Consider the following 22,173-nt stretch of genomic DNA (forward strand, 5'->3'; position numbering starts at 1 on the left):
GGCTCAGAATAGTTGAATAAAACCCAACACTGTATTGCAGTTCTGTGAGAAAGAGGAACTCATGGGCTGCCTGAAAAATTACGCTCGCTTCACCTGCTAATCTTGTTTGAGAGTCTGGCGCTGTACATGTCTGCACAGCAGTCTGTCTTTGTTTCGACCAAACTAACGTTTCTTCACCAGCTTTGCACCGATTTTTCTTGTGTGTGTTGCTGCAGGTTTAATGAATGTTTACTATCATCCCTCAGGGTGTTTGTGGTCTGATCAAATTTAGCCACAGTCCCTGTAAGGTTTTGTTCACTGCTAAATAAGGTAAAGTTTACAAAGTCATAATTGCATACATTTAAGGGTGGCCATAGGAAATGATCATGTGTTGTGTAGATCGGCTGTTGAACCATATGTTCTCTATAACCTACTTTTAAGATGTCCGTTTCTTTTCATGTAGGAATTAAAGATGATTCTGAATATATTTGATGTTTATATACTGCTAATAAGTATTTTGGACCAATGAGATTCCATTGTGGGCGGGGCTGTTTAATTGCAGCGCCTCAGAAATGGTCACCAGACAAACAACAAAATATTCTGTGGCTTCTTGTTGTTTCTGATTAGGACAAACCTGAGATTATATGAGAAGGAGATTTTGCCTGTGAATAGCCTCTTGTAGCTTATTGCATTTCAAAGTGGTATTTTGGTTAAGGATAAGAATATGTTGTGGGTCTGAATCTGCATCCTCTCAGTATTGCTGTGACAGTCACATTTGAGGTTTATACACTGCCATTGAGAGCCATAGCAGCTCATTTTCCTCCCTCTCTTTTTCTTCTGTCACATCATGTAACAGTACAGCAAGGAGGTGCTTCTCTGCAGTAATAACTCTGAAATATTCATCCTTCTTTTCTCTCTCCATCTCCTCTGTCATTTCCACAGTGCTCCTTCAGCTGGCCAGTGATGCTTTTCCCAAAGATATGACACTCGCTCTGGCCTATTTACTGGCTCTACCTCAGGTGAGTCTGACTGCTCTATTTGCAGATTCTCTCTCTCTGTGACTCTGTGTGTGTGTGTGTGTGTGTGTGTGTGTGTGCAGCAGGGCATGCTAGAGCTCTGGTGCCTCAGATTATGGTTTTTCATAACTATTTCTCTATCTGCAGCCAAAGATAAAACGGTTTTAAAAGTCGCTAACAATTGAATATGAAGTCTAATACCAGTTGGCCTCTGTCCTGTTACGTCCGGGGCCTCCATTTCAAATTATATTAATGCATTTTCCTGATCTCGATTGGTTCATGCTCTAATGAAATCATCTGAAAAGATCCTGATGGGTGTAAAATTCATAGCATGTGCCCATTGATGCCTCTCAGCTGATTATCAGGTGAAGCTGAATTGAAATAGATGCGCTGTTAGTGTGGCCATTGTCCTCCTCTATCTATCTATATATATATATATATGAACCAGTGTTATTTTAGTATCATTGAGTTACTATTATAGCTTTAGAAATATTTTCCATTATATTTTTATCTTAAATTTTCTTTTTAATTTCAGTTAAAGTGTTAGTATTTTTTTAATTATTTAGTTTTTTTTTCTTCTTGCTCTTTTATTTTTGTACAAATATTTCTTTATAGTTTTATTAACATTTATTTCAGATTTAGTTACTTAAGTACTAGGACTAGTAAGTACTAGTAACTCCACGAAAATTTCACAATAGCGATCTATCACTATCTATAGAAATCATAAAGAATAAACAATTGAACAAAAATGTTTTGATTCTCCTCGTGTTTCATTATACAAAAATACATATTTATTTGTACTGTTTATGTTTAAATATCACCAATACTGCCCTAATTAACACAATAATGTTTTTTCATTATTATATCACAACACCCTTATTTAGTTCATTAGCCCCGCCCACAGTGGAATCTCATTGGTCCAAAATACTGACACTCAGCAGTATATTAAAATCAAATATATTCTGATATATTTCCTACATGAAAAGAACAGACACATCTTAAAATGTAAGTTAGAAAAGCATATGGTTTAACAACCAATCTACACAACACACTTTAACTCTCTTCTCATATATAATAAACTATGTAAAATTCGCTATGTAGTTAATGAGCCAATGGTTTTGAACACAGTACTGTCCATGCAATAGTGTTCCTCAAGATCAGTTTGGGAAACCAATTTAGATTAGTGATCAGTGTTCTTTGTCTTTTTGTGTTTCAGGTGTTGGATGCTAACACGTGTTTTGAGAAGCAACCTCCATCAGCACTGTCTCTGCAGTTAGCTGCCTATTACTACTCTCTTCAGATCTACTCCCGCCTTGCACCCTGCTTTAAAGACAAGTGCAGCCCACTTTACAGAGTAAGCGTGCACAAACACTTTTCTCTGTCAACCTCCATTCCACAGCCATTCTTCTTTATCTATCATTTTAGCAAGTTTCCAAACACTTACACGAGTCCAGAACAGAATTCATTAGCGAGACAATAAAAGTTCTCACCTTGAAATGGACCGATAAAACGGTATCAGCCCTTTTCTCTTTCTGTGTTTTGCCCATTTCTCTGCACATTCCACCTCTGTCTCTTTTACACAGCTCCTATGGTGTCATTCTTTTCCTCTTTTCTTGTAATATTTCAGGTTTATCTGCATTACACATGACAGCACTTTACCGCTTCTCTGCAAATTTTTGCATCTTCTCTCCGCTTGCCTCTTTTCTCATTTTTCATGTTGCCCAGTTCCTCCGTTCCATTATCATAATTCCATCTTTCATTTTCACCCTCTGTTGCACCTCAGCATCTCTCCCTCCCGTTCCCCTCGTGACTCTCTCTCTCTCTGTCTGTGTGTTATAATGATGCATGCTCCTCTCAGTTCCCTTTAAGACTTATTAGTTAACAATGAAGGAACAACACAAAACAGAATTTGTTGTTGGTGCGGTTTCTTTGACTGTACAGTCCACAACCCACCAACGGTCTAATGAGAAACACACCTAGTGCACTGCATACTACTTTTTATATTTGTTACAACTTCAGAATCATCCTGAAAATCATGAAACAGTGACTCACACTGCTTCTTTCCATTTTCATTCCTCCCCTGTTCTTCTTTAGGGAGGGCAACTTCTTGTCTGCTTGTAAGACTAATGTTATACTCATAAAAAAGACTGAACTTTGACTATTCCCCTACATTTTTGAGACTTTGACTCATGAAAGATGTAAGCATAGATCCCTGTATTGAATTCTGGAAGAAAACTAGAAGTGCACTAGTGGAGTTATATTGGATGAGGATTGCAGTTGCCTGCAAATGTCGACACAAACTCAAAGACATTATATATACTTCTGGTTTTCTTAATTTACATTTTAACAGTTTCTATTAAGGTGAATCCATTTTCTATGTGTACACAAAATGTTTTACAGAATATGGCTTAGAAAAGGAGAAAAAAATATGTAAAGAAAATTATGAGTCAGGAGTGGTTTGATGATATTTTAATATTTAGACATAGTTTCAGTGAACACTTGGCTGCTGCTGCCACAAGGTTTGGAGATATTTTTTTTTAACGAACTAGACCTGCAAGCTAATTCTGTGAATTCGAGTCATTAAATGTTTTGCTCTTGTGAGCTTGAAACGGTCTGTGTTTGTTTCAGAGTCTTCACAGTTGCTTTCTGAGAGCTGTCACTTAGTTATCAGCTCTCTGCTTAGCTACGGGCTGAACAGGGTGGATGAGGAAGAAAAAAACACAAGGAAATGTTCTTATAATTATATCACAGAGTGAAAAAATCAGCACTGTGGCTCTGTCATAGTTTTACAAAGATCACAGATATACAGTTTCTGGGGAAATCAAGTGTGCCGTATACGAAGGGGCATTTTTACTCAATTTAAATAGAAAATTGTCATTTATTCGTGATCACATTGTTTCAAACCTATATGACTTTTTTTTATGTATTTATATTTTGGTGAACAGTGGGGTCCATCAACAATGAATTAAATATGAATTAAATTAACATTTTAAAACATCTCAAATAAAATGTTATTTATTCCATTTATTCCTGTTCATTCCTGCAGCTCTACTCCACTCTTCAGTGTCACATGATTCTTATTTATTATTTATTTTCATCAATATTTTGGTGAAAAACGGTTTTTTTTTTTTAGGATTATTTGATGAATCTACAGTTCAAAAGAAGATGAATTATTAGAAATAGGAATCTTTTGTAACGTTAGAAATGTAATATATCTTGGCTGAAAAAAAGCAGGAGAAATTTTTAAGCAATTTTAAGCAACGTTTGAAAAGTAGTGTAGCTGCAATGGCAACCGAACTCTATGGCTCAAGTCAAAAGCCAGGCTAAGTCTAAGGACAAGAATAAAAGAAATGATTAAAGCACCTGTGAACCGAGATCCCGTGTTGCCGTTTCACCCTTGAGCGCTGAGCAGTTAGTCTCAGGGCTGCTGCAGGTTTCCGTGCACAGGAGTGTGCGATAAACAAAACACCTGCTGAAAAAAAGCACACTCAAATAAGGCATGTCACAAGTCTATTATTTGGTTCCATTTTATGCCCTTTTAGCTGTTTCTATCGCGCCTCGGCAGGAGATAAAATAATGACAGACTTTAAAGATATATACTTTAGCTTGTTCCCTTTTTCAATATCTTTCCCATCCGAACTGGGAATTTTGAATGGCCTTCCCCTTTAAAGAGCAGAAGTTAATGGAAGGAAATTATTATTTGTAGATCTTTTCAAGGTTGAAGTTTGCTGAATTCACTGCCGCGACCTGTCCACATGTGCACTAAGAATGATTTTTTTTCAAGGCAAGCTATGGTAGTAAGTGGCCAGTGTTCACTGTACACCGTATGTCAATTCGCACATCCGCATCAACACACTTCTCTTAATGGATGGTAATGTACCTCTATGTGGGGTTGGTTAAATACTAGAGGAAATCCATTACCACTGATGGAAAGAGAAAGAATATGATGTCCTGTGTTTTAGTTTCATTTGTTCTCTTTCAATGTGACATTTCGCTTCGTGTTTGCTGATATTTGTTGAAGGAGACGGTCTGCTGCGGCAGACAAGCTGTACAGCAGGCCTCAAACGCCCCCGCCGTTTGTACCTCTTCAAATTTGCATCGTCTTTATCCATTTGTCTCTTCATTTGCCTTTTCTCTCCATCTTTCCATTTCTTTTATGGTAATCCATTTATCCTTCCTTTTCTCTTAATTCAAACCTCCTCATTCTCTCTCACGTAACACATAATCTCTCTCTTTCCTGTCACACATCCATCCCTGTGCTTTCCTTTGCTCTCTCTGCCTTGTTTCCAAGCCGATCCCCCTCAGACATCATCACTATCACAGGCAGCACATGTACGTGTTGTTATTGAAAGCAAGTAGGTCCGTAGGAGCGTGCAGTCGGGACTTGGGATGAATCCTGCTCCATCTCAAACGGCGCGCTGCCTTTGCATTGCAAATTAAGCCCAACAAGATGTTTCTTTCAAATCTAAGTGCATAATTATGTTTTCTGTTTTGGAATGAGTCTGTGATCCTGTTGTACTGTGACGCCCTACTAACAGTGAGCAAGTGTTTTCTTCTGTAACCGGTGTTGTGTTCTGGTCCTGATCCTGTTGAAATGGAAAGCAGCGCATGTCTTAAATGAAAGCAGTGCATCCTTGGAAATGCATGCTTTCTACTTTTATTTGACCAAAGACTACTCAGATTTCATTATTCTTTTGTAATGAATCGTCAAGTAGTAGTGTAGTAGATTGTTTTAATAGATGTACTAAACATACAATTACAAATGGCATTTTATCACCTAGTCTGTCACACAGCTTCATTGGTAACAGTAGTGAAGAAGAAATGAACAAATTTCCTCAGATGTTTTTCTGTATTCCATTCATCCCATTCGCCACTGTTGCTGAGTCTCTAATCTCCCTCGAGTGTCTAGGGTTAAACGTCTTGCTCAGGGCTGATTAGTTCATGAATCACTGTCGTAGGGGTTTGTATTGCCAAAGTTTCAGTTACCAGCCCATCTACACTATACCACGCATCCATTTTCTAATGTGGAATAACAGACAGATTCCAGGATGATTATAAAATGGCACGACAGCTAAAAGACTACCTTTGGACTCTGAAATCCGCTTTCAGAGATATTGTTGCTTGATAAACACATTATTAACGATTGACGCGTTTACAGCAAGTGCTGCGTCTGTCATACACAGCGCGAGCTTGTAATTTAATATTGCATTCTGGGTACCAGCGAGGATGCGGAGATTAGTTATCAGCCTTTTATTTGATGTTGATGGATGTTCCTTTTTTTTTTGTCCTTTTCTTTTCGGGCATTAAGCATCAGTAGGCAAGGCTTTCATCTTTTTTAGACCAATTCCTTTTATTTATTTTTTTAATTTTTTATAAATATAAACCCCGTCCTGCTAGATCTTTGGTGGGCGAAGCCAAGTTGCTCGCCTCTGTCTTTGAGAAAAGGAGTCTAAGTGCTGTTTAGGATAATTGTCAGGCTGAGAGCGAGGCAAACAAACCACTGAGTACACAACCGTTCATCATAGCCTGCAGCAAACACACACACAAGTGTGTATCCAGCCCACCCACGTTTCCATTATATTTATAGGTGTTTTTAAGCAGTAGATGTTTGTAGCACCTACTACTGTAGTTTTCTGCCTATACCTTTTGAGCAGTTTTAGACGCCACTGTTATCATTTTTTTGGATTTACAAAAAAAAAAATTTAATCATGAAAAGTGATTGATCAAGCATGATATTTTAGGCCCTAGAGAGAGGCACTAAACCAGCCACCTCTACACTCTTGTACACACACCTGTGGACATTTAGCAGAAATAAATGTGATGTGGATGCAAAATGCGACAAGTCTGTTATTTTACTGCACTGCCGACTAAAAAGCATGCAAATATGCAGTAAACCTCACACATTAACCCATCCAAAAAGGTCTTTTAACATCATTAGAGGTAATTACTGTCTAAAACTGGCCTAAATCCCCTAGCACATCAGCCACAGGGTCAGTTATTATAGTTCACATGTGCACTCGGGGCTGCGGAGAACCCGATTACACTCGCACATAACATGGCAGGTGTGAACAACAGGAAGAGCAAAAGATGGATCGCAATTGACAGATAAGCTACAGGGTGAGTCTTGCTTGTGGTTGGTTTGACAGTCTCTAAAGACAAAGTATGAGGAAGAGACAGAAAGAGAATAGCTGGAAAAAGATGTTTCATCATGAAAGAGCTTGTCTTGGAGAGGGGATTCAAATGCTCGCCATATCCATCCATCACTCTCTCTTTTCTGCATCCCACGGATCAGTGGCTCTCGACCAGTGAGGGACTCAAACACAACTATTTAAAAAGATTCAAACATTCACTGATGCTCCAGAAGGAAACAAGCGTAATTTTAAAATTACTCATATTTTCACAGATTCTGCAAGGGGTGCCATACATATATATATATATATATATATATATATATATATATATATATATATATATATATATATATATATATATATCATAGTGTGATGTATTTAATATTAATTGAAATATTTAAATATAAGCGTTTTTTAATATTACCGTTGAATATATGCAAATTCTAATTGTTTTTAACATTTTTGTTCACAAAGAAGGATTTTTAAAATCAAAACTAGTTCATCCAAGATAACTCTCCTTTAGTCTTTTCCTCTCATCTCTCTCTCTCTGATCCTTCTATCCTTCTCTCTGTTTTATCTTCCTTAACACGTCTGTCTGTCGTTGTGCTCCATTTCTTACATGCTTTTCTATTTTCTTGTACCTTTTTCTTTCCCTCTAATCTGTCTTTTTTTTCTGTCCGTATTGTCAGCACAGAACAGGTGCTGTTTAATGGTCAGAGTTCAACAATACACAATCCCACACAGCTTCCCATTATCAGAGTCTGTTATTACACTCATGACATGCCGTGGTAATAATTTCCATATAGATTAGTGAGTAATCATTCTGGATTCTGTACTTCTGTCAAGGCTCTTAACCTGTTCATTTCTCCTCATGGCAAACTGGATAACACTGAATTCTAATTCTTACTTAGCACAACGATTACAATGGTGTACCGTAGTAATGAGGCAATATACTGTACAGTTCGAGAAGTGAGACCACATTATGAATCCCAGATTCGCAGTTTAGTTTAATCTTGGAAACAGAAAGTTTTATGGTTGAATAAGTTGACTGGTATTGGATCGGAGACTGTGTTATAATGTGTGTTGTCACAGTCCAATTCATTTTCATGGATAGGATGTGAAAGATTCTACTTTGCATAGTTAAGCACTTTTGTTGCTGTCTTACTCGCTGCTCCGTTTAAACAGTATTGATTCTTTGGATTTTATTTCTATGTAGGCTGATCCTAGAGAGCTCATTCGTCTTGTGACCAAGCATGTGACAGACCACGCTGGATGTGATTGGGGGGATCAGGAGCTGCAGATCCTGATTGGTCAGTTACGACTATACAGTGAGAGACTGACAGACTTTACTCAAGCTCAGGTGCTACAGGGGCTCGGCCGTGGAGTTGATGTCCAGAGATTTAGCAGCGACAACCAGTACAAGAAAGAAACTATTCTGGGTCTGGCAGAGTAAGTACTGTGTGCCACTCACAAAAAAGCATACTGTATACATAAACATATACTTTTTAAATTAATATAGCTACTCATCTTTGTCATCTCTAATGGGGCATAAATGGAAAGTATGAAATGACCTTTTCTCTAGATTACAACTTTGCAGATGCTTGGCATTCACAAAGAATGTGTCCAGAGTTGAAAGAGAACGACACGCGTCCTACAACTTTTATCTGTCTGTCCTTTGAGTATGACTTTCTGCTGGTCTCTGGAATAGAAGCTCATGTTTTAGGATTGATCTTTTGATCCAAACAAGAGTTCTGGCTTTACGGAGCCTGAGACTCAGTTTTGTGAGCACTGGAATCACGGGTCTGGGGTGACTAAGGTCTAGCAAGAGTTGGCAACGTTCAGTACTCACTGTAGGAACTGCAGAGTAAAGTTCCAGCAGCTCAGGGCAGATCTGATTTGCAAGAGCAGCCAGAAAAGGGATCAAATCATTCTTTCAGAGCAAGACAGATCTAGATTTTTAGGAATATATTATGCCTGGCCTTTGATGGTCAGCCAAATTGGCCATGATTAGAAAGATTGAATTTATCTAATTAAAAACTAAAGCTTGAGTGTTCTAAAAAAAAGTTTCATGAAAAATGTAATTGAAATGCTCTATCTATCTGTCTGTCTGTGTCTGTCTATGCATGTCTTTGTTTATCTATCTATCTGTCTCTGTCTGTCTGTTAGTATATATGTATATATCTTTTGTTCTATCATTTAATCTGTTTTTTCTGTCTATGTAGGACACTAGATGAGAGTGTGTATGGGATATCTCGTTCTCTGGCTCAGCGGTACAGCATCCCTCTCTGGGAAGTGCACATGACGCACCTTGAGTTCCTGTTCACTGATAGCGGGTAAGACACTCATACTTTCACACACACAGCAGACATTAACAGCACTCACACTTTTTCAGGGGATTGAGCCTGCAAAACCTCAGTTAAAAGCAATCTCTTCCACAAGTAACTGTTTTTTTTTCCTGGAAGTAAAGGGGCCCCAGCAGGTCAGAACCTTGCGACCCCGGCGCTCTAGAAGCGCAAACAGTAGATTGCATGGATCGATTGCAGAGAATGGCTTCCAGGCGATCGGTTTGTGTGACTTGCCAGACCTGTAGTTTAGTTTTGTAGTCAGTTTTATAAGGCTTTGAAAATCCACACACAAGAGCGTGCCACCTCTCCTGAGCTTGCTGCACGGTAAATTTGCCGCTGAAGCATTGTTCAAAGCCTGGTCTAATCAACTCCCTCTCCATCTCTCATCGGGTTTAATCACCCTCTTTCTCTCTCCCTCCCTCTACATAAACATGCACTCATTTGACTTTACTTGTTTAGTACAGATTGCTTGGATGAAACTAAATTTACTATGAATGTGATGTTGTTTTTTTTCATCTGTGAGAGTCCTTGCATGCTTATTAGCATCCCCAAGGCTTCTGTTTTATTTTGCCGTTTTTTTTTTTTGGAAGCTCTGTGTAGAACATATTCCCCCCTATCAAAGATGTTACCAGAGAATGGCAACAGAGGGAGTTTGAGCAACTTTGGCAATTACTCAAAAGTTTTATTGTTTTGCAGTTTCTGTTTGTTAATTTGTCAGCAAATAGGCTTTTCTGACTGATGAGGACTCGTCAACACATATTTTGCATCATTTATGTTATTTACTCAGTTTATGTGATTTGCATATGATGCGGTTAAAATGTTATTTCAAAGGCATTGAAAAAGGGCCAATCCTTTGGTGTGTATTTTTTTCTGCTTAGATTTATTGTATTCATGATGTAATTTTGCCTCTTAAGCATCTACAGTAGTTCAAGTTACCCTTGTGTCATGCGTGAGCTTTAAAGCAGTTCTGTGCAATTGAGTTGCATAGAAATGGTTGCTTTTGGTTTGGATTGAAATGGCTCAAATAGGCTTTGCATCTATTCTAATCGCTTCAGTTTCATTCCATAATGCTGCATTCTATTCCATTCAGCTTAAATCAGTTCAAATCAATTCTGTTCCCTTCCAGTGTGCTTTGATATGACAGATGGTATGTATTGCCAAAACATTTGCAAACTTAAGCATAATAGAAGAAATACTAAAATTAAGTTAAATATTAAATTGTGAAAACTTAAAATTAATAAACACTATAAATTAAGTGTTTAATGTGAGTTCTGAATTCATGCAAGTGGTATGCATTATTATTTATTTATTCATTTATTATTATTATTAATTTAATTTTTTTTAACCAGATAATGAAATTGTGTTTTATACTCCAACTTTCAGAAATCTGGACAAAATGTTTCAAATGTGGGATATTTTTCCTGAATCCTACATAGGACAGATGGTCAGTCCAAAATTATCTTGCTCTTTCTGGACAGCTGCTTTGTATATTCAGTCATGCTTTTTTGTGCATTAATAATTTGGCTAGGCCAGATTTTGTTAATCATTTGAGTCATGCTTTGGACCACCTGAATGAATGGGCTCTTCACAGACTTAATGGAATGGTTTTTGGGAGTTTGAATATGGTAGTTGAGGTTACTTGGTTTTAGATATTTCCATTGGTTCCTTGTTCAATTCAGATGAATAAACTGTAGGGTTTTGACCTTATTCTGCCCTGCTTTCTTTGTGTGGTGCACTGTGTACCCTGAGGATACTCTTACAAAACTCTGCATGAATTGCTTCAAATCGGGTTTTATTTCAGTCTTCAAATTCATGATTCATTAGAAGACCTCACACCGACTGCCATATAATGCATTAGCTTCTATAGCTCAATGCATTTTGAGCCAGGTTCTAATTGCTATTTCAAATTGAACAGACGTTTTGTTGGCATCAATTCCTGTTATTCATTAATTTTTTTCTCATTTTATTCATTAAGCTGAGTTTTGCACTAATTTTCAACCAAATATACGGTACAACGGGGCTAAAGGAACACAATTTTTGTAGCCTATTGTATCATGTTTGTAGTTTTTGACATGTTTAATTTTGATTTATCAAAGCTGAATTATTTGCAATGTAACTTTACTTTTACAGTAGTTCTATAATCATGATGTTACTATAAAGTTACTTTTCACATTTTTCCAGTTAATATACATTTTTTCTGGTAATTTTTTTTCTTCAGATGGTTAAAAAAGATGCCACAGCATCAATCTTTGCTGCAAGTCAATCTGAGCATTGCTTGACTACATTTACATAGCTTGGCCAAAACAAAAAAAATTCTTCTTATTTTGGACTGTCCCGATGCTGTTGCCCTCTGATGCTGAAGCCACTTGTCCAATTAAATTAAGAGGCCTATAACTATTCCTATATATATATATATATATATATATATATATATATATATATATATATATATATATATATATATATATATATATATATATACTGTATGTATATTGAAGAGGGTTAGTGCCTTAGCCTGTCCTTGACTGAAGAATTGAGTTTGAATTCAGCCTTTGCCTCTGTGTCTCTCACACACACACACACCCTTTATCTGTTCTTTGGTTTGTAATTGCAGCAGGAGACAGGATTAATGGCTGCTGTGTTTAGTGAAGTATTGATTCTGTTAGAAGCAGTTATTCTGTGTTAATAAGCAGACTGCAGTCAGAGGCTCCTCTCTTTATCTCTCCCCTGCCGCATTTCCTTCCTGTAATTTCTGTCCTACCTGTTTTGTCTCTGGTATCATCTTCCTCTTTTCTTCACTTTCTTCTGGCCTGTTGTTGTTTTCCAGCTTGTCTCACATTCCTCTCTCAGCATTGCTCTTTCTGTCTCTCTTTCTGGCCCCAAGACATCGTACCTCCAGCCAGTATAGACATATCCATAAAACATGAGTTAAAGTCCATAGGGGTTACGCTCCGTGGACAATGGATAGGTGTTGGGCTCTGTCCAAATGGCTGCATGCACCCTGCAGCTCGCTTATTTTGTTGCATTAATGCTGAATATGATTAGCTGTAACACAATAAGAACATGCAGGTACAGTGTTTATCTACACAAATGTTGAGACCTGGATGTGTCCTATGAATGTTTCTAGTCACTAAACAAATAAATAAATATTTGTTTTTATAGATATTATTTTATAAGAATAGATGTTGGACCAAACAAGATCATCTAATGTGAAAACCTTAAGACTTTTAAAACAAAAAATTCTTACTGACACTATATTTCTAACAGAAATATGGGATTTGTGCCTCTTATGCTCTATAGAAGGTAACCAAAGTAGAAACCAAAGTGTACAGTATTTGTAGAAAGCGCCTTATATGAACTAATTTGCAGTATTGTGGGAAATTTTTTACACCCCCATATGCTGTCTTTCCCACATGCATTTTTTCATATTTTTACACTGAATATAATTAGAGCTTCAGCAAGAACCTATGAAGCATAAGTGAACTAAAAACACAGAGATTTACATTAAATACATTTTTATATTTGCAAGTTGCATGTATCTATTAAAGGAAGCAATTAGGCGGCAATAATGGCAGCCAAATACTTACTGTGTAGTTATTTATGCATGTTTTCTCTTCTTTGCAGAACTGCTTCATATGTGACCTTTGTGGACTTTTAAGCATGCTAGCACATTTCAGGTTCCTCCATCAGCATTTTAGTTGAATTTATATGAGGAATGTACAGTGCCATTTGAGAACTTTTACTTTTTTTTTTTTCAGCCGTTCTCTTACAGACTTGCCTGTATTTCACATCGTCTTTCATTGCCAAAAAAAAAACACTGGTAACATTATTAAATATGTGCAAACGCAGAAATTTCACAAGCTAAGACTTTTCACAACATTGGAATTTTAAGTGGTCTTTTTTCTGCCTCTGTGGAGGTCTACGCAACCCATGAATCTGACTCCATCTTTTATTTCCTGTCCTGTTTGCGAGTCAGCATGCTTTTTATGTCTTTTCCCTCTCTTTCTCTCTATGACTCTTTCTCCATCCCCTTCCCTCTCACACGTTACACCCTCACGTACAGCATCAGCAGACCTGCTGGATAAATGGACTTGGCAGTCATTGAAGGTTCACATGGTAATTTATTGATAACCCAACTCTATAAAACATTTCAATGCATCAGAATTGCAATGGGATATTCTGTGGTGCCATAAAGCTGTTTATCTTTACTGAAAAGCCATTCAATTAGAGCGAGGTGGAGGGCCAATCCACACGCCTGCTTATGAAGTCACCATGGAGATAAATTATGGAAATCAGAGCAGCGCTTACAAAAAAAACGTCACCGATAGAATCCAAACCTGACATCGGATTTATGGTGGGTCAGTAAACCCTTGCCATAGGCTATAATTCACTGCTTGAAATTATCATTTTTTTGGTCCTGGAAGTGGTCGAACCATGGTGAATAAAGTTTCATGTACTTTAAGTAGTTTGACGAAGTTCTTTTAGATTAAACGAAATCAATTCTCTAGCACGAGTGGGCCGTCACAGCATATTAACAGCGACCTTAATGTACCTCATCTGGTTCGGGGGACAATTGGGGGGAAACTGCCTGCACATTGCCTTAATTGATTTTCTACAAGCAATTTGGAAAGGTTGAGTGATCACTGCTTCAACAGACCTTGGCTACGACTGCTCATTCTATCATTTCTCTCACCTTCCAGTCTTCCATTGCCATCCATCTCTTATTTCTGTCTTCCTTCAGGCTTTCCACCAAAGACATTGAGGACAGGACGGAGGTTCTGGGCCTGTTTGAGACTCTAAAGACTAACCCGGAGTCATTCTACACACACATGACTAAATATGTGTACCCTAGCATAGCCGGAACCGACCAGCTCCGACTCCTCTTCTACTTCACTCTTCTGGAAAACTGCAGCTGCGCAAGCTTCTTCCCCCAATCTGCTATGAAGCCCGACACGCACCTCAAACTGCTAAAGAAGCTCAAAGCCGTCGCCATCGGTGAGTGACAGCAAGAGTCCAAACAAACACATCAGATTTCATCAGCTCCTGCTCGCAAGCATGTCAATCAACACCATAACCAGAAACTTCCCATGTAATGATACATCTCTCTCCAGCTGAGACAGCGGGAAATGGGTCACTGAGCTGTGAGGGTGCCAGTGGAAATAAGAGGAATGTTAATTAGCCCGCATACAATAGTTTTGTTCTGTTCTGATAAGAAAGGAAAGATTATTGTGAAACAAATGAGACATGGAGTGAGGTTTGAATGAGTTCATTAGCTATGTACCTCTCTCTCTCTCTCTCTCTCTCTCTCTCTCCTGTGTTGAGGCACTACATGTGATAGTGGCAAACTTAACCAGGATCGCTCACTCATAACTGCAAGAGTGTTGTGTACTTAAATGAATTTGTTTGACTAGATATGAACTTTCTATTCAACAAATAATCCAGAAAAAAATGCATCACAGTTTCCACAAAAATATTAACCATCACAACCATTTTCGAGCATATCATAATGATTTCTAAAGGATCATGGGATACTGAATACTAGAATAATGGCTTTTAAAAGTGCAGCTTGCCATCACATAAACTAATTACATTTTAAAATCTATTATTAAATATAAAATATTGTAGTATTTCTTTACAGTAGTACTGTTTTACTGTATATTCAATCCAATAAATAATGCAGCCATGGTGAGTGCAAGAGGGTTCTATTAAAACATTTAAAAAAAAACGTACCAGTGTCAAACTTTTGAACCGCATATGTATATAATCTGTAGTCTTATGATGAAATATTATGAGTTGCTTTGTGTCACTTCTTAAATATCATAAAAATACCTTCCCTAAGACAGACTTGACTCACTGTAGTTCTGAAAAGAGCTAGAAGAACTAATGATCTCGTCTTGTTTAAACTTGATAATCTTGGAGAGAGTGTTTTGAGAGGTCAGGGGGGAGTTTGTCAGAGAGTTTTTACACCACAATCTCTCCTATCTCAACTGATACCTTCCCTTTTGAACACTTGCACTTAGTAGGCAGCGGAAACACACTCTGATGCATGCATGCTTCCAGACACAGATTCTGTTCATACAGTAGCATCTGCCACAACCCCAGGGAGAGAGAGAGCACATTTTTCTCCACAGCTCTGTCTGTTAGAGTGTATGTATGTGGTGAATGCCCTTCTGAGGCCTTGTGTGTCAGTGTAATGTTGTCTGTCAGACTTGATATTTCCTGGAGGCATGCCAAGTCTTCACCTATTCACATAGATTGACACAAATAGAAACCTCATGAAAGCTGGAAACTGCATTAAATGTCCCATTTTTGGGATTCGTAGAGATGAAGAGAGTATTCTCAAACTGCACAAAATATATTCCAGTGTGACAACTTGCCCAATAGAGTGACAACATGGTCATCCAAAAAGTTAAAAAAATTCAGTGCACTAGTGAATGATGTGCAAGAATAGCTTTTTGTAGAGTTTAAGGTTTGTATTTATAAAGAAATTTACTTTATGAAAAACACACCCATCCTGATAAATATTCACTGTATTGTGACAACTAGCTTCAGTCTGTGTTCTATATGATGCTGAAATCATGTCTTTTTGCTTAGGTCTGGACTATAAGAAGTTGACGGATGAGGATTCCGATCCTTTGAAAGCTCTGGAGCCGGTACTGACCAGCCAGAACGTCCTGTCAATCTCCAAACTGGCCCCTCGAATCCCCCAGAAGGGAGGCGAAGCGCTTACCTCTAGCGCTGTACATGCCACCTGGCTCCATAAACTGTTCTGGGAAGGGGATCAGCATGTGCTGAAAAAAGCCCCCCAGAGTGATCCCGACTTCCTGCATGCCTATGACACCTGTGCCAAATACTTTGACCGACTTCTGCCTGTAGATTCTGTTAACTTCTTGGATGCCATTACCTTTTCCCCTGAAGCCGCCAGTAAGGTGAGTCTAATGCAGAAAATGAGTGGGTTTTTTGGGGTTCTGCGAAGTTCTACTTACAAAATCCTTTCAAACTAGAAAAAATAAAAAATATTTGACAAAAATTACAGTGAGTACAAGATTATAAATGTATCTTTATAAGCAAACAGCTGTGTTATTTCAAATACTGTCAGTCAAATGCATGATCATTTAAATTATTTGAGAGCTTAGTGGAGGACTGGGAAGGCCACTTAAAACTAAAAAATCTAAAATGATTATCAGTGTATTACAAAAAAAGAAAAGAAATCCACAAATAAATCACTTTTTAAATTGGCAAATAGAAAATTTATTTAAAACGACAAAGAAGATTTTTTCTTAATTTGCAGTTTTAAAGGTGCAAATGAATTATTTATTAATGTACTATTCATATATATATTTTTTAAATGGACAATTTATATATATATATATATATATATTGTCCATTTAAAAAATATATTTATTGGTTTACTGATACATTTACCTTTTACTTATGCATTTAGTCCATCTGAAATGTTATTAAATTGAAAAATTTTAATGACTCACTTTTTAAAATCGACAAATCATTAACTGTATTTGAAACTATAACAAAGCTATTGGCCACTGCCGTTTCCATTTAAAAATGCACTTTTAAAGTGATTATTAATGTATTTTCCACATTGTATCCACTTTGCGGCATCAAGTCAGACGCTTTGTCCAATGCGATTGCTCTCATAGACTCTAAGTGAAGCACGGTGCCCAGATTGACATGTTTAAAGTCTGTTGTCCAATAACATGAATTATTAAAATCAACACATGCACATGTACAGTATATGCCATAACTTATGCATATGGTGTGTTCATTGACTTCTCTGGACATGTTCATGTCTACTAAGTGCTGTTTGATGTTTTAGCACCTCTCATCTCTTCCTGTCTCTCACAGATGGCTTCATATTCTATTTATTCTGCTTGCAAGTCAAGCCCCCACATGCATACAGAAAAAGACACATACACACGGCTCTGTGGCAAACATCCTAAATGAGCCTGTAATCAAAAGGCTAATTGCTAATGCTCGGTGGCCCCTGGAGTGTTCAGATGATGTTATTGTAATGATTGTTATGTTGATATAATGTTATAATGATTAGATTTTGCAGAAAGCAAGTTACAAACACTCATTGCCATTACTCATTGACTATTAAAAGCCATTTATTTACTATTATTATGCGGATTATTTATTGTGTTGATGGAAATCTGCTGTTATTTTGAACTTTGAGGTAGCACAGCTGTTTTCAATATTGATAACATCAAGAAACATTTCTTAAGAACTAATTCAGCATATTAGAATCATTTCTAAATAGTTATTTTACATTTAATAATATTTAACAGTATCACTGTTTTGGCTATCTTTGATCAAATAAATGCAGCCTTAGTGAGCATAAGAGACTTCTTTCAAAAACATTATAAAAATCGGAAAGACCACAAACTTTGTAATGATGTATATTAATATTATAGTCGTTTATCTTAATGTATATGAAAATAAATAGCTGTCTTTATAGCAAGGGATTTCATCCTATTTTTTAAAAGTTGGTATAAAAAAAATATTGAACATTAAAAAAAATAAATAAATAAAAAACTCTTTCATTGACATGTTTTTCTCTTTGCTTTTGTGTGTTTAGCTGTCAGTAGAGTCCCGGCTGGAGATCACTAAGCGGGCACAGAAGGTTCTAAAAGGAATTAGCGAAAAGAGTAAGAAAAAGGGTAATGATGACAGAAGTGAAAACTCCGCCTCCAGCTTTGACTCCGCCCTCACTCACATACAGCAGTCTCTTACCCATCTAGAGACTCTGAGCCACTCCTTCCCTCTGTCACTCAAGACAAGCCAAGAGGTAATTGGTCAACACACACACACACACACTCTCGTGAGACCTATGCTAACAGTAAGCAAGGCCTTAAATATTATGTATGTCCCCATCTTACTTGCCCCTTTTTTCTCTCTTACTTTCTCCTATACAATTTCTCCCTTTCCTGTCCTGTGTGACAGTGGCTGTGATTGATTGGCAGGTTTGTAGCTGGTGTGCTGTCTGCAGAATAGTAGCAGGCAGTCCATATCAGCCTGTGGTTGCTTAAATTCACACATTGAGCCATTTGTATATGGAAATATATGGATTCATTTTTACACTGCACACTTATCGAGCAGATACTGCCGCATCTTATTACAGACACACCTTCACCATGTCACACAACATGCTCCCATAGGAATGTGCACGATCGTGGAAACTGCAGTGTACTGTAAATCTCTGTTCCAGTTGCCTTGCTACCTGCAACCTGCCAGTGTAGGAGAGTCCCTGAATTAAAGTAGCACTGCTATTTACAGAAAAGTAGGAAAAGAATGCTCATTGTGGAGCTCACTAGGTTTTGGGATTCTGTATGTGTGTGTGAGACGAGCTTGTGCCTCTTGATTCTCAGCACCCAAACAAAATGTTTTGTTCTTTGTCTTCAGGTGTACTGCTACTGTATGTCTTTAAAGATACTTAAGGCTTTGTTTTAGTCTCCGCACATATTACTCATTGATTACCGCCAGAGGATGGGAAGCATAAAGAGTTTTCTGAGCATGATTTGGTGTTAATTACTTTGCATTCTTGTCTTTTTTAGGAGCTTCTGCAGAAGTACAGTCGCATTTATGACCTGTCCAGATCCGAGCAATCTAAAGTGTGCCATCTGGCCATCACAATGGTCATGGACGGACAGCCCCTCGAACGGATCGAGCAGCTGCTCGCAGTCAGCGTGGGAACGAGCGACCTGTCGGTGGAGAGCATAGTCCAGGACGCAGTGGAGCGAATCATAACTGCTCTCAGGTACGATGAGCTGCAGTTCGCCGATTTCTGTTTGCCAGCGTCGTTTTCTTAATATAACCCTCATTTTCTCTCTGTCTGTTTTATACATCGCTGGTAATGCTTTCTCTGTCTCTTTATTCCACTCTCAGTCTCTGACTTTATGGCCTGTACCTCTATTAACCTGTGTCTGGCTGGATGTGTTTTTGCTTGATTGAGTTAAACACAGCTTTGGCCTCTGCCCTGGCCTCTCATCTTTCTCCTTTACAGCTCACTTCCTCTCTTTTTCTTACCTTTCATCTCCTGCTTTTAGGAGGTGGGCACCTTCCCTGCTGGCTGGTTCTTAATAACAGCGTGTCCTTAGTAATACTAGCAATTCAGAGAGCAGGTAATGCTAGCTTAGATTTTTAGAACCCATCTCTGATTTTCCACCACAACTTGTGAAGCCCTTCAAGGCAGTTATTTTGAACCTATTCTTTAAGGTTTCAGACCAAGCTACCAACATTTAAAGAGCCCAGTGGTCTGGACAGATCATTTTTTGGGGATTAATCATTCGACTTGGTGGAACAGCTCTCATTCAGCAAGTTTCAAGTATTGAATCTTGCAGCAATGCAGAGAAATGTTTCTCAGAGGATTTCCATTTAGATCTTCTTGTGAGGGGGAAAAAAACTTTCATTAGCCAGTATGTTACATAATACAGACTAAATATGAATGTGTGTGTTAATATAACCAGTCAGCCAGTATTGCGTGTTTTTTGTGCATTCTTATTTTCAACATTTTTACATGAACTACATTACTTTTGCTTCATCCGTTAATCACTTTACGTTCATCTTTAAAAACAAACAATTAATTTCAAATTTTCATTTTACATTTTTTTTATGTTATTTTAATGTCTTTTACAGTATAGTAGGGAATTTTTATATTATTTTTAATTAGTATTGACATGTGAAAATAGTAAATTAGACTAAGCACAATTAAATTAATGTACATATGTTGTCTTTTTATTGTTGCTTTGAACAAGGCTCATCCACTCAGATTTTTACAGCCAATTTTTAGAATTTTAAACAAAACAAAGTTGTTGTGAATAGGCCTTTTCAAACCAAATACTTTTTTTTTTTTTTACTCCAAGATCATTCTGCACCTCTTGATTAGTCATCCTGCTTCGTGAGTCTGTGATCAGACGTTTCAGCTCCGTCTGTAATCAAGCGGGATTAGTAAAGTTCTTCTGAATCAGAGAAAACCATGGTCAGAAAAATTAAGATTGATCACAGTTTGCTTTTATTCAGACACAGTCTCCCCTTTTTTTTTTCGCTGATGATTCATATTCTAGGTAATTGCTTATAACTAAAGCGTGTTCCTTTCTTCTGCTGCTAATTGCTGGTTTGCAGAGGTGGGCATATGAATAATTAACAATGAAATGATTTGGGCACATGAAATTGTCAAAACTATTTAAGTTGATTTCATCAAATTGTATCCTCAGATTTACCTAGATTTCTTGCGTCCTGTGAGTCAGACATCTTTTTTAAAAGGAAGTGGAATCTGTGGTCTACAACCTGCTCATGATTGATGTTTATATCTGGGGAGTAAAAGAAACACTGTTACTCCAAGTGTGTGTGGTTGCGATTAGTGAATTTTAAAGCAAGGTTAAAGTTTTTTCAGTCTGTATCATAATATTGAAGATGCTAAAAAATCATTGCATACTGAAGGGATGCATAAAAAATTCTTACTGACTGCAAACTTTTGAATGGTATTTTAGTTTTGTATGTGGAATATTTTAAGTATTAGTATCATAGAAAAGTCATTGACATCTTTGTAATCTTTGTATGATTATTATAAAAGTATTATAATCAGAATGTAATATTTTAGATGATTGAAAAATAATTTATCCATGTTGGAATCAAAAACAAACTTCCTAAATGTATTATAGCTGGAGTACCAGAGCAATGTCAGAGCAATTATTTGAATTTAACACTATATTAACATTTTAATGATGCTGTAGTAATAAAATGGGCTGCTGTTCAGATTACAACAAGGACAAAGTGGAAAGATGCATCCCGACTAGCGCTCTGCTAATGAAAGTCTGGTGAAAAATTAAATCACTTATTGTTTTAAACAGCACATCCACTGACTGTAATTTGATACAGTTGTGAGAATCCAGCTAAAGTAAATAATATTATAAATTATACAAAAGATGCTGAAAAATTTATGGTTTGGAAGCAACAATGACAGAAAATTTTCCCATCGAAGCATCGTTTATGTTACATTGACCTAACCAAAAAGAGAAAGTGAAGTCTAACATACAGCAACAGCACTGAATGAAACTGCAAAATAGAGCTTTTGTTTACATCACGGAGAAGATGCTTCTGAAGAAAGGCCAGATTATTTAACACCAGGCTAAGTGTTTACTGCAGAAGTAGTAATGAAATGTTGGAGTAAAAATACAAAGCTATTATTAATAGAAAAATAATAAGGCAGTGCAGCCTCATGCAGAAAAGCATAACACAAACACCTTTAATGGAGGGAGACGGATGAGGCCAGAAGAGAAGAGAGGAGCCCTGCAGCTAGAACCATCAGCAGATGAGCATTAAGATTGCTCAGAATGAAAATCCCTTCCCTCGGTTTCTCGCACACACATGCAAAGTTTGCAGCCATCAAGCCACTTTAAAGCCTCGAGACATTGAATCAAAACTCAAGCTGCGAATGTGTGTTGTTTGTTTTCAGCGGTGACAAGGACACGTTGAAAGATTATGCAGACCCCTTGAAGGTGCTGGAAGGAATTGTTGCAGCAGTGCACACTAATGTACAGAACGGGTAGGTATATCCTTTGTTGCAATGTTCCCTTTTACTATTATTTAAACATATATATTTTAGATATTTCTGCAATTCAATAGGATTTTTTTAGATAACATAAGCAGTAATAGCATGATTAAAAGAAACCTGTGTTAATGGTA

General features: G+C 37.3%; 1 protein-coding gene across 1 annotated transcript in view; it reads left to right on the plus strand.

Annotated features, from left to right (window-relative positions):
* LOC113062977 (neuroblastoma-amplified sequence-like) overlaps positions 1-22,173 on the plus strand; it is a 125,055-nt gene that overhangs the window by 66,618 nt on the left and 36,264 nt on the right. Inside the window, 9 exon segments of the mRNA XM_026233094.1 lie at positions 922-998; positions 2,212-2,349; positions 8,343-8,575; positions 9,349-9,459; positions 14,213-14,466; positions 16,066-16,400; positions 18,068-18,277; positions 19,044-19,246; positions 21,944-22,033. Of these exon segments, the coding sequence (XP_026088879.1) occupies positions 922-998; positions 2,212-2,349; positions 8,343-8,575; positions 9,349-9,459; positions 14,213-14,466; positions 16,066-16,400; positions 18,068-18,277; positions 19,044-19,246; positions 21,944-22,033 (1,651 nt within the window).

The sequence above is a fragment of the Carassius auratus genome, chromosome 45 (genome assembly GCF_003368295.1).
Source record: "Carassius auratus strain Wakin chromosome 45, ASM336829v1, whole genome shotgun sequence".
Lineage (NCBI taxonomy): Eukaryota > Metazoa > Chordata > Actinopteri > Cypriniformes > Cyprinidae > Carassius > Carassius auratus.